The 14,175-nt window shown below is 44.4% G+C and overlaps 1 protein-coding gene across 1 annotated transcript; it reads right to left on the bottom strand.

The window, feature by feature from the left end:
- Positions 1 to 5,288: 5,288 nt before the first annotated feature.
- On the bottom strand, positions 5,289 to 6,379 carry TSHB (thyroid stimulating hormone subunit beta; the record flags this gene model as incomplete). The annotated part of the gene is made up of 2 exons (XM_084220515.1): positions 5,289 to 5,531; positions 6,218 to 6,379. 2 exons carry the CDS (start codon positions 6,377 to 6,379, stop codon positions 5,289 to 5,291), a joined length of 405 nt encoding a protein of 134 aa, XP_084076641.1.
- Positions 6,380 to 14,175: the final 7,796 nt, after the last annotated feature.

Genomic DNA, 14,175 nt, shown 5'->3' with positions numbered 1-14,175 from the left:
TTAGCAATGGATGTTAATTAAACACAGGGCCTGGGACCTCACTCTGCAAGAACCAGCACAGGAAACAGGGCCCTGATCTGCTGCTTGTTCCCAAGACAGGCTCAGCTGGGAGAACAGCAGTGGCAGCAAATCCATGAGGGTCTCAAGCTGAACCCTAGAAATCAGTTTAACACAGCAGCCAGCAAAGCAATTTCCTGAGACTGTCCCTACAATGGTTGTGCTCTGAAGAGATGATGGGGTAGTGCCCAGCTGGGGTGTGTTGTCCCAAGGTAGTACTGGCAGAAAGAAGAAACTCTTGTAGAGTGTCACTTTTGCCACTCAGGACAAGCCAGCTTTCCAGGAGAATTAGTAAAAATAGCACCAGAGCCAGTGGTTCAGGTTCCAAGACTGTTGTCCTACAGGGATAGAAACTGACTGCAAATAAAGCCATTTCCTTGTGTTACATTCCCCCTCATAACGACGGTGTTCTATTCATTTTAAACACATCTACACATTCCTCCAGTTCATAGCACCAGAATGTAATGACAGGACCAGAGTTTTTTTATTTATTATTTCTTGAGTAAGTTGGAAGATGCCCACTCCTGCTTGGAGATGCACTGAATGCCAAGGCAGCTTGCAGTACCTGCTGTTGCTTCCCCAGCCCTCCACTCCCCCAGAAGTACAAAACCACCCCAGTGCCTTAGGAAAACAGGAAAAAGTAGCAGGAAAAAACCTTCTATAAATTCAGACTCGAGCCACCAAACTTTCTGCTGAAGTGTTTTGGGTTTGTGATTTGTTTTTCTTCCTCTAAAGAAAGCATTAATTTTCTGAGCATTCCTGCATAAACTCTAGGGTTGCAGTTATTCAGGTTTAGGGGATACTTGCACTGCATACCAGGAACAGGACAATACCTGTGACTGGTTTACTTCTCTAAGTTATTGGTATAAATTAAGCTGGAAATCAACATGTTATTCATATACTAGTGCCTTTAACAGAATCCAGGGATAAAGGTCTTTTGTAGTTTCCTGCTGTTGTGAGGTGCTTAATAGAATTGCAGTTTTCTCTGCATCTTAGTAACTGAAGGTATTTTTTCAGAGCTACTGCCACATAAGGCAGCAAAAATACCCATTTATCCTGTCCCTTGCACGTGTGTCAGAGGAAAGTGACAAAAGATCAGATCCCTCCAGGTGATGAAATTTTGAAATCACATCACACACATTTTCTTGTTCTCCTGTCAGTTTGTTCTACAGCATAAAGATGTAAATTGTTGATGCCCTTACTGTGTCTCTAAACATCCTTATTCACATTTCCCTTGTCTAATTTTTCTAAGTTACTGATTTCAGTGGGAGCTTCCTTTGTCACAGGGAAACCTCAGCCAGTTTTGGTACCTCTCAGAAATCACACAGCAGCTGATGAAGCTCAGCCCTGTGACTTCCTACAGTGAAGAGTAGTATTTCACTTGTCTTGATACTGATAGTTTTATAACAAAACACGTTTCATGTGTCTTGAAAAAGAAATTGAGTTGTCTTAACCCCTCAAATGCTGTATTGTACAGCCTTTGCAGGCTATGGATTAACAGCATCAGATGCTGTTCATAGAAAATGTACATAAATAAAGCTTTTCAATCTTTTTCCTCTCTATTGGTGCTCCAGCCACGAGGTTCTCCAAAACACTAACCACTTCCAGGATAATGTGTATGGCACAGCATAAATTCTGATTTTGGACAGAACTCGCGTTTGGGTTCATGCTGCCAAGAATTACCTCTTACTTTGAAAGAAAACAAACTTAACTGTGGCTGAAATTAGCTTTCACTTCCCTATGATGTGTTCCGAAGTGGCGTTTTATCGGCTATGTGTCTTGAATTTGAAACAACTTCCTAATAAAAATAACCTGGAATAAACGACTCCCGGAGAGAATTCGATCCGCGCGGCCAGAGCCCCCCCAGGCCCTGAGGGGACCCCGGGGCTGCCTCCGCCTCACCTGCTGCATCCAGGACACCGGCTGGGCTCCAGGTGACGGAGCAGCCCTCGGTTTCGAGGCAGGCAGGACCCCGGATTGGGGACCGGGATTGCGATTGGGATCGGGATCAGGATTAGGATTAGAATTAGGATCAGGATCGGGACCCGCCGGGATCCAAACCCGGCGGAATTCCCCTCAGGGATCCGCAAACCGGGCAGGCCCCGCCCGCTGTGGGCGGGAGAGCGGGCGGTGCTCGCTCCCCATTGGCTGCTCGCGCTGCGGGCGGGGCGGTGCCTCAATCCCAGAATGGTTTGGGCGGGAAGGGAGCTTAAAGCTCTTCCCACTGGCCCAGGCCACTCCAAGCCCTGTCCAGCCTGGCCTTAGACACTCCCAGGAATTGCGGAGCAGCCACAGCTTCTGTGGGCACCCTGTGCCAGAGCCTCCCCACCCTCACAGGGAACGCTTTCTTCCTAATATGCAGTGTAAACCTACTGTCTGTGTGAAGCCATCCCCTTTGTAGTCTCCCTTCTGGTATTGGAAGGCCTCAATAAGGTCACCCCGAAGTTTCTCTCCTCCAGGCTGGACAATTCCAATTTCCCAGCCTTTCCTGCCAGCAGAGCTGCTCCATCCCTCTAATCATCCTGGTACGTCCTCTGGACTGGCTCCTGCTCCTTCCTGTGCTGAGCGCCCAAGGCTGGAGGCGGCTCTGCAGGTGGTGGGGTCTCACCTGAGCAGGGCAGAGGGGCAGAATCCGCCCTCCAGTGCCGCCCACGCCGCTTTACACGCGGGGGAACAGCGGCGGCTCCGGGCCGGTACAGGCGGGGCCGCCCCTCAGAGCCGCCACAGCGCCCCCTGGGGGCCGGGGGTGTCTCCGCAGCCCCCGCGGGTGCGGAGAGCGGGACGCTCCTTGCCCCGGGGGAACCGGGGGTAGCGCGGGCTCCTTCTCCGGCTTCTCCTTCTCCGGCTTCTCCTTCTCCTTCTCCTGTTTCTCCTTCTCCGTGCTCCACATGTGAATGCGTTCGGGTTTGTGCCTCTCTGAGCACCTGCCGCGGGCGCGGAGCGCCGGGAGCAGCCGCGGTTCCAGCCCCGCCCCCCCCAGCCCGTTCTGTGCTCTCCCCGCCGGGGCTGAGGGACGGACGCGAGGTGAGAATGTTTGGATTGCCGGCAAATCCATCGCTGAGTTATGTGGAAACCGTCTTGGGATAAATGGAAGGTAACAAACACGGGTCTGGAAGGAATCATCAGCTGAACAGGGATTTCTCACTGCGCCTGGGGGTTTTAAACTGGGACATGCCTAACACAGTCCTCGTACGGCAGGGAAGCGTATGGTTAAATAGATATGTTAGCACAATGCAAACATCTCCGTTTGGGTTTTTTTTTTAAGTGTAAAAGAAGGCGCATTAGTTATTTTCTCTCAATGATTTTCCATAGGCGTTAACCATAAAAGAAGACTTGGCTTTTGTTTGTACTGAAGACAAATCTGTCAGCCCATAAAGGTCATTACAATAACTTAGCAGTGCTGCTGATACTGTAAATAGGCCAAGCACCCTCTTTTTGTTTTGCTAAGTACAAGTGCTGCTTAATAGTAAACAGGATTATACTTTCCTGTGCTAAATAACATTTTAACAGTCCAGACACCTTGAGAAAGCTCTGGTTTAGCTTAAAGCTGAAGACTTTGTTTTTTTGGCATTTACCAGATACCTTAAGGGCTGCTTTATTCAACAAATACCTATTTCCCAAGTTTTTTCTACCACTCCTGTGCTCTTTACCAACTAGAGAGCAGCAGTTCATGTTGCAGCTCTTCCTTGGAGAGCTTGGGAGACCACAGCTCAGCTCTGTGATACACAGAACAGACTGGGAATACCAGATTCTCACCACCAGAAAGTGTTTGTAATTTAATTGTAACTAACCTCTCCTACTCTGAAGAATTTTATAAATAGTCTTGTACAAAATTAGCTATAACTGGGTTGTTTAAACCATAGGTGTAAAGGGTCTGTTTCACAGAAGTAGGGCTGCTCCTGCAGATGCTCTGGATTTACTATAAATTTCAAACTTGTTTTTGGAGTATTTAAATTTTCAAACCTTGCCTGTGAAGGTATTTCTTATCACCAAATAATGCACATATACTTGAAGTTCATACCTTGTGTAGAATCCATGACACATATTCAAATTGCCATGAGTTGGTTGAGGTTGGAAGGGACCTCTGGAGCTCACCCTGTCCAAACCCCTGCTCCAGGGGGGCACCAGCAGTTTCCCTTGGGCTTTCTCACAGGTTTTGCTGCAGATTAAATAAAATGAAGGTGTTTGGAACAGAGAATCAGATTGTAGGAACAGTCATGAAAACTGCAATCCTGAAAGCAGGATTTTTCTGGGAATGTTAAGTTTCATATTTGTATCCTGTGAATTCTGGTTCCTTTATTTACTATTTCAAGCAATGTGTGAATGGAATGCCTGTAATTTTTTGGGAGCTACAATCTCAGTGGAAACAGTTGTTAGTTTACATTAATTACATGCATTACTTTTCTTTCTTCCTGGCTCTGGACTCTCACCTGTGTGTATTCAGCATACAGGGTTGGCTCAGCTCTCCTTCCACTCCCAGGGAAGTTGTTCACCTGTGGGGAAAAATGGGATTTTTTGAGTTTTGCTTTCCATTTGATGGCAGCACACTCCCCTTGTGGAGAGCAGAGCAGCCAGCTTTGAAGCTGCAGTGATTCCTCAGTGCTCACAGAGACAGGTGTAGTTTAAACTGTGTTTCTGCAGGGAAGGGGGGGTTATGCCATTCATGCAGAGACATTAATGTAGAGAAGCATTCCCAATAAACACAGGTCTGGACAACAGTGGGGAGGACACAGATCTACAGTGTCTAAATTAATAATACAGAGATGGAAAAATACTGCTGTTGATTTGAAGGCTGTAAGTATGTGTCAAAATCTATTTTAAAAGTTCAATACCAAGAGTGTGTATGGCCTCTTTTTAAACTCTGAAATATATCAAGTGAAATAGGTGAACTCTGAAATAAATCAATATCAAATTCTGAAATGTGTCAATATAACAAATCTCTGAGCTTCTCTTCACAAAATATCTGGGATTTGTGAGCAAAGGCTGATACATCCACACAGTTCTATCTCCTCCTTCTCCAAAGTAAATTCATGTGGGTTCTCAATACAAACATACAGCCTTTATCATTCTTTTCTGCCCGTCTCTGAACACCCAATTAATTGAAGCAGCTAATGATACACCTTCAGAATAAATCTTTGTGCACAGCAGTTTGCAAACCGAATATGAAACAGTTTTATTTCTGTCGAGGTGTGAGCAGAGCAGTACATTTCACCCCCATCCCACTGAAAGCTTTACAGGTTACAGAGCTTCTGTGGCTTAGTGCAGTAGTTTGTCCTGACCCTCTCACGGACACAGTCACTGTAGTCAGTGTTGCACTTGCCACACTTGCAGCTGACAGCCACGGGGTAGGAGTAGTAGGGGATGGTGTGGTGAGGGCAGCCCGGGATCAGCGCTGTCCGGTACAGCATCTCTTTGTACGTGCACACGTTCTGGGACAGAGCACTCTTGAGGAGCAGCTTTTTGCCATTGCTGTCCTACAAAGAGAAGAGAAATGTGTTGTTTCACTGAGGCACATGTGTCAGAAACATCCTGTGAGGTGCAGAGACCAAAACTCACACCTGAGCCCAGCTCTGGTACTACTGAGTTCAGAGCTCTAACTGTGACTGGGGTTCCCTCCCCACACAGGCACGTTCCCCTTGTTTTTATGGTTTAATTAATCCACGTGGCTCAGCGTGTTCCCTGTGCTTTGGGATCTCCTCTGGCTCCCTGCTGCCCAAGCTGGAACTCAAAATGCTGTGTTGAACAGTGAAGTTGTGTGGAGTGGTGTGGCTGCTGCAGAGCTGTCCCCACAGCCAGCTGGGATATCAGCAGTGGGAGCAGAACTTACCCAAGTTATTGACATTAATTAAGAGTGACCCAATATAATCTGCCCCTCACCTGTTCCATCCTGCCCTCACAATCTGCCCACAGAGGCTCTGCAGTGGCAGCAGCAGTCAGGTCTCTGTTGTGCCACTGCTGTTATCAACTCCACAGTCCCAGAGGCTGGGCATTTTTCATCCCCACCTTTGCAAGCAGCTAACTTGAAAACATGGTGACAGTGCAGTTTTTCTGCCTGTGATAAACTCAGGCAGAAAATTTATAATATGCTCATTTGCACACTATTTTGTGGGAGAACAGAGCCTTGGTTTGCAGTGGTGGCTGTTCCAGAAACATCTCGTACCCGAGTCATGCAGAATCCAGCACAGATGGTGGTGTTGATAGCCAGGCAATAGGCACATTCCTGTTTCTCCACGTGGATTGTGTACTCAGAAGGAGCACAGAGGGATGCTGCTTGTCCAAAAATCAGGCCAAAGAGGAGAGACATCACAAAGAAGGGACTCATGCTGGATGGGGAAGAACAAACAAACAGAGCAAAGCACAGGTAAAATGGGATGTGCCTTCCAGCCATGTCCTCACATGTGACAGGAGCAGCCAGGACAGTCACAGACCTGGAGTAATCTTAATGTTTCTAGCTTTAGCTTAATTTCTTTCCAATCTCAGTCCTTATTGAAATAATACTGACCATTAAACAAAGAACAAGGGCAAAGAGGCCATTAACAACATAGAACAAATTCACTTCCCCCCCTCTAAAGTGTATTACATGGAATTTCTCACTAGTGAGTGATAAAATCCTGACACAAAACAAATAAGAGGAGCTGAAAGATTTGAAAGTGTCACATGTAAGCGAACATAAGCTCAAGAATTAAGCAGAGATAATAAAATAATCTCACTGCTTTAAAACAATTTTCTAAAGAAAGCATCTTATAAAATGTTAAAGAGACAAAAAGACAAGGCTGTGCATATCAGGCATAAAACTGGATTTTTCAATTTCCAGTGGCTTAGAGGCGTGATGAGATGGGAACACAGCCAAGAACTAAATAATAGATTCAAGAAAATTACAATAAAGAACATCAGCAAAGAGTTCAATTCAGTGAATCCTGCTTTATCTGTCTGTTGTGCTGACCTCATTTCTCAGACCAGCAGGTGGATCCTGAGAACAAAGCCTTGATTAGCTCCCAAGACAATTTCAGGAACTATTCTAGAGCCTCTAAATGATAAACTTTAAATGACAGTGTCTACCAACATCTGGACATCACCCTCTAGTCTCTTCCAGCTGCCAATTTCCCATAGCAAAGCCATCCATTACACAGGCTGGTTTACCCTGTAGCTGCAACACCAGTCTGGAAAGACCAACCTCTTGTCAGCAGAATTCTTCCCTATTACAGGAACCTGATTCTGCCTTGAGCTGGGAGAGGCAGTGACCCAGCACAAGCTCTGTGTGTGCTTTATACTCTCCAGGCTAATTCCAGGCTGATCTTACTGTTTATATAATTGCCTGTGAACTGCTGCTTTCTTATCACAAAGTCATCTATTGAAAATTCATACTGAACCACAAAGCAAATGTGATAGGAACAAACGTGTCCATAATATCCTAACCTGGAAACTGGAGCTGGAAATCTAATTATATTAACAGTCATTCTCTCCTCAGGCTTTTAAACTAACCAGTGCTTTTGAAAAGTTGTTATTATGGATTAATTTAATTGCTGCATGGGACAGCAACACCACGGCAAGAGGGCTGGAATGGATGTGAAGCCCTCCAGAATCACAGCTGATGAGTTTCACACCTGTCTTTTGCTAAGGTTTAACAAGGTCTGGTTCACTCTGCTTGCTCCTTAGCAGGCAGAGCTGGGACATGCTGGCACAGGGTGCCCAGGGGACCTGTGGCTGTCCCAGCCCTGGAAGTGCCTGCTCCTCCAGGTTGGAGCAGCCTGGGATAGTGAAGATGTCCCTGTCATGGCAGGAGGTGGGATGGGATGAGCTTTAAGGTTCCTTCCAACCCAAACCATTCTGGCGTTCTCTAAATCTGTGCAGTGCCCAGGAAGCAACAAATCTGAAATCAAACTCACTGCTCTGCAGCCTGCTCAGGCACAGCCTGACTTACCTGCTCAAGCAAAACACAGAAATTGGCTGGCCTGGAACCTGCTCAGCAAATATTGAAGCAACAAGCAATTCACTAAATACTGATTGACAGGGAAAAAACTTACAAAACCACTCCTCAGGGCACAGTAAGAAACAAAATATTGCATCAATACCAATGAAACAATGTCCCCAGATGGGGGAAAACACTCACATTTGGGGGAGCAAGAGGGAGAAGAGGTCAACAAAGCCACGATTCTGTGTCAGCCCCTCCCCGAGCTCCCTGCCTGCAGCTCAGGGAACACGTGCCCTTCCAGACCATCACCTAACTCCCGTTTGGAATCTGATCTGATGGATGTCTTATGCAGGTCAAACACATTCCTGATTTACACAGCCATAAAAAACATGGAAAACAAGAGTTTGAGGTGGTAAGTATGGTTACTTTGAGCTGTTGGAGGAGTCATACAGTTGGTCCCAATTGGTGTTCAGCTAATTCCTGCACAATAGTGTCTCCTTTCGCTGTGGTTTCAGACTGCTGCACACAGGTCTGTGTCCCAGGCTAATTTTTCAAGCATTTTTTGGATAACATAATGGAGATTTTGTTCAATTAAGACTAGCCAAGTGCTTTCTGTTTTCATGGAGTCTTTAATTCTGGGTTAATTTCTACCATATAATTTTTCTGGAATTAAATATAATTCAATTCTGTTTAAACCTCTTTCTGGCTTAGGGACATCAGCAGAGTATTAATTGTACTCTTTGTAACATCTGTCCACCTCACTAAGCAACAGGAGAGTAACACTCACTTTGCTACTACTCCAGTTTGTTATTAACTCTTCATTTTTCTGATATATTTGGAATACAGACACTCAGGTTCCCTCAGAATACACCACACAGCCCCACACAGGTAATGTAAATGTGTATATACACACTGTACACATACACACTACATACACGTGTTTGGGCTTGGTCATTTGAAGTTTTAACCACAGAAAAGAATGTTTGTTCTTGGGAAATACAGAGAGTATTTCAAAGGACACAACCTGAAAAAATTCATAAAACTAAACCCCGGAGAGGACAAATAAATGCTCAAAGTAGGAATTAAAAACCAGCATTCTTAAAGCAAAAATATCACATGTGGCCCTTGTATGCACAGCTGATTCTTTCCTCTAAAGATTCACAGCTTCAGGCAGTTGGAGCTGCATTTGTACACCCTGGACACCATCTCAGCCAGGTTTAAGGTATCTCAACATCCCCTATAAAAACATAGGCAGAGAACAGGTCAGAGTGTGAGGACATGTACTCTTTGCTACCTCAAAGTGCCAATTTCTCTGAGCTGAGAAAACTGAGTGTAAGGGGGTGGGTAGAGGGAGATTAGGGTAAAGAAAAAAAAAAGTTTAAGAATTTGCCTTAACAAGATTTAGGGACATCAGTAGCAAACTGTAACAAGGCTTGAAAGTAATAATAAAGATGAAAAAGAGAGTGCTACAATAAAAACTATACCAACAAAATTAGAGGAAAACCAGCAACAATATCTGTTAGAGGTGGGAAAATACAGAAAACTTGCCCAGGAAGCTGAAGAGTAGGAAATAAACTTTTGGAGGCCAGAGGCCAATAATAAAGCCAGGGAACATTACAAGATGAAGACAAGCTGTTGATGCAGAGTAAGTGGAGAGGCTTCAGCAAGTACTTGTGCTTTTGAAAACACAGTGACTGAACAACCACACACAGATCTGCAACAAAAAGTATTAAATAAATCATATAAGGAATAAATATTTTAAAATCGACATGATTAGCTCGCTAATGCTCATTACAAGAAGTCTGGAATACTAAGGAAATTTCAAAACATTAAAAGAAAGTGCTAATATAATGGCAATATTTAAGAAAAAAGTGTTGACCCAGGTAACTCTCCACCAGCCAGGTAAAATAACAGAAAATTGATACAGGATTTGAGCAATAAAGAATTAACGGATGAAAACATAATTACTGATGTTACATAAAATAGGTCATGCCACACAAACCCAATTTCATTGTTTGCAGCGATTCCAAGTTTGGTTGTTAAGGCAGTTGCACAGATGCAATGTCTCTGGTTCCACGTGTGCAGAGCCCCCCTGTCAGGAAGGGGGACACTGAATGCTGACAATTATCAGCCACTGGAGCAGTTGGTTTGATCTCAGTGGTGCCTTTATTCACTGCAGTGTTTTTACCCAGCCTCTGAACACTCTGCAATGCACTGGGGAAATACCTGACCAGGCATTAAGAATGAAAATTCATTTATCTGAAAGGGCAATAAATGACTCGGAGTGGAGCTTGGGACCAGTGTGAGTGCTGCTTATCAGCTCAGCCCCTGCTGATATGGTCACAGAAGCTCCTGGCTGCTGCCTTTCCCTTGCTGGCACCTTTATCCTGCCCATCAAAAAGGTGGTATTCACATATCTTCAGTCATTTACACAAACTGTCAAGCTGGTAAAAAACCTCCTGGATTGTCCTTATGGCTGTGACCATGGAGCTCATTCACTACTGACCTCTCTGATGGGAGTGAGATCCCACAAGCTACAGGGAGCAGCAAGACAAAAGACTGGCAGGACAACAAAGTCCAGTGTCACAATTTGTGAGTGTCTGAGGCTTCTTCCATACAGTTTCCTAAAATCCATCATCCCCAGTCTGTTGCTCATGGATCTGTTTCTTTGGTTGCCCTCCTGCTGACCTGCAGAGACTCAGTGATAGAAATTTTTAATGTGCTTTTATAGCCCAGCTTTGCAGCCCTGTTCTGGAACATCCAGTTACACTGTTAATTATTTATCTTTAACCTTTCTGTTAACCAAACCAATCCATTCCCTGACATCAATGATTTTACTCTTTCATTAAGTGAATGATGGTGTGCTGATGTTCTACAGGAAGTGCTTCAAGTGATATCTGTAAATAGAATTTAGTAATTATAAAAACCTTGGGTTCATTCCCCAGGAGTCTCTGTAATGGGCTACAGAAATTCAGTGCATACCAGAAGCTCACTTGTAACAGTAATTTAATAGGCTTCTCTGTCACTGACCAGTGCCAAAAACAAAAGGAGGAACAATGAGAAGCTATCAGACGTTATTCCTACTCACTCTGCCCCTGGTAGTGGTACAACACAAAGAAAACTTTGTGATCTCATGAGCAGGTTACTTACAGAGCAGGGCCACTCTTATTTCCATGAAATATGCAGCTGTAGACAGTAAAGTAAAAACATGTCCACACTTGCAAACAACCAATAATTGGAAGCTCTGCTGCTGAAAAACAGACAAAACCAATCAGATTCTGAAAGATGAGTGTGCTGGTAGAGGAATTATTTCCAACTCCATCCAGTTGCAGCCCTCCACTGATAAAAGGAAATAAGATCCTGATATGCTGCCATAGAAACAAGTGGTTTTGCCAGGTTTTGAATTTAAACAGCCTGTGGCTGCTGAATTTTCAAAGTTAATCTGCCTATTGCCAGTCTCTGTAACAGCCCAAAACACAGCTCTCATATCTCAAATTTATAGATTCACAGTCTGCTCTTCTCTTTCTTTCCTAGGATTAGCTGCAGCATTTCCTATCAACCCCAGAGTAAAACAGCAAATCTCTTTGTTGCATATCATATGTCAGCAATCTCCATTTATGGTCTGCAAATACTTCATAATCCTATTTGCTGTTTGGCTCAGACCATAGAGCCCTTTGGATTTGGTTTCATTTCTTTGGAAAGTGCTAGATATTTCTGTTAGTCTGAGATACACAATCACTGTGCTGAGGGCAAAGCTAAACAAAAAAACAAACAACAAATTAGCACCAAAGACAATCCAGAGCCTCCTGAAGTATTGTCAAGGGTGAACAGTACCAACCCAGCATCATAACAATGCTAAAGGTAAAACTCTGCCCCAGATGTGACAGAAGATGTAAATACTCAGTATTTTGTCTTTTCTGAACTGGATATTCAATTGAACTTTATATTTATGAAAAATAGGATGTTTACTAAAAAATGCTACTAGAACGTAATATTACATATATTTATAGATTTTAACAAAGATCAAATGTACTTGTACTATATTCTAGAAATATTTTTAGTATAAACTGCTTAAAATATTGAAAATCAGGTTCTAAAAAGTAAATTTCTTCAGTAGAACCTGACTGTAAGTGTGCAAAACTCAAGTAATGTTTTTTCCTCTTGTAATCTTCAGAAGTTCTCCTCTAAGTGATTCAGCTGCAAACAGGAAACAGAGAATTATTATTCCCCTTTGCTTTCTTATTTAGCCTTGAAATATCCACTGAATAATACTTGAGGAACTGTTTGTGAACAAATTAAGAGGCCCTAAGAATTTAGATAAGCAGAGTTGATGCATAGCTGACTTCTTCCTCTGCTTCAGAGCAAAGTTTTACTAGCTGTGAAATCATATCTGAACTATGAAGCTACTAAACTGTTAGATTGCTCATGAACATTAAAACTTGACAATATTAAAAAATGTTAAAGAATGTGTAAGGTAAAATTTATTTTGGTTTTACTTGAATCAGTGATTTTGCCACAGTACAGGGACTGAATGGCAAATTAACATCATCACCTGGGCATTTGTTAAAACTCTGCACAAACTTAAGAGTTTGTTTCCTATGGGTAGATTTGCAAAGGATTATAAAACCTAGAAGAAAAAAAAATTACAGCTAATGTGAAAATACAATTTTTAATTAATAAATCAACTGCCTGCAATTTTTGAAATTACCAATATTGGTAATGGCTTTGGAAGTCACTTGCTTCATACTTCACAGTGGCTTTTTAAACCACTGGTTTGTAGTTTGCTTTATAGGCTGAGGCCAGAGTGGAAGGTTTTGATGAAGAGGATTCATAAACTACTGCCTATCTGTGCACAGGTGCATGATAAAGGATTCATGAAGCAAAATGATTCCTTTAAGTCCAGTAGTTGATATTTATTTTTTTCTTCACTCCCATGGGTAGTTTTAAACACCACATCTGATTATGTTTTAATATGAAAATGCCATTTTACAAGGTTTTCAAGTCACAAAAAATAGGATAAATAGTGTAACTCATCTCCTGTCAGAATATCACATTTGAATCTAAACATGTTCTGTAAGGAACCTCAACATGAAACAATAATTTGTTTAATTCACATAACTCAGTGTGGTGACAGAACTTTTTCACTGCACATTTGGTCTGGTGTAAGCAGGACTTCAAAGCCAGTGCAAGCATCCAAGTGGGGCACTGCTCACTGCTGGATCACCCACAACAAATGTGGATTTATCATCGGTGATGTGCAGTTACAACACAGAGCAGATGATCGGGAAGATGATTTCCTTCAGTCTTGATAGAGAATAACAGCAGAAGTCTTTGAAATTGAAGTCAAAGATGTTCCTTCCAGCACCAGTCTTGGCACTCTGCAGAGAAATTACTTCAGCAAATTTCACACACACAGAACCATGGAATGGGTTGGGTTGGAAGGGACCTTGAAGCTCATCCAGTGCCACCCCTGCCATGGACAGGGACGCTTTCCATTATCCCAGCTTGCTCCAAGTTCCGTCCAACCTGGCCTTGAACACTTCCCAGGACGGGCTGGGATGTGTGTGCTGGGGTCAGGACTCTGCCCAGGGGCTCCCAGCAGTGTCCCCATGTCCCTGTCAGTGTCCCCGCTGCAGCCAGGCCAGGGGCAGCTGGTGACACTGCTGACCTGACACAACCCCATGGCCTGAGGGCGCGCTGGGCTTTGGGCGCAGGCCCTGCCCGGTGCTCAGGGACAGCCACACGAGCCATTTGAGCAGGGTTTTCCTCAGTGGGCCTGGAGAAAAGCGGTGACACCAACACTTGATACCGGCACTGACAGCACCACCGGTACCAATATCAATACCGGCACCAACACTGGTACCGACACCAGCAGCGACAACCAGCACTGGCATTGGCACCGATACCGACACCAACACTTGTACTGACACCGACATCACTGCCACCACCTACACTGGCACTGACACCAGCACTGACATCGGCACTGAGCGTGGCACCCTAACCGATGCCAGCACCGGCACGGGTACCAACACTTCTAGCAACAGCGACATCGCCACCACCACCGACACCGGCAGCGACACCGGCAGCGACACCGGCAGCGACACCGGCGCCTCACGGCGGCCGCTGAGGGAGGGCGAAAAGGGCGGGAAACGACGGCGCGCGCCCGAGGCGGGAAGGGGCGCGCGGGCCGGCGGCGTTGGCGCCGC

This window comes from Fringilla coelebs (assembly GCF_963513975.1).
Source record: "Fringilla coelebs genome assembly, chromosome: 23".
Lineage (NCBI taxonomy): Eukaryota > Metazoa > Chordata > Aves > Passeriformes > Fringillidae > Fringilla > Fringilla coelebs.
Note: the sequence above shows the minus strand (reverse complement) of the source record. Positions and strands in the feature narration are given on the sequence as shown.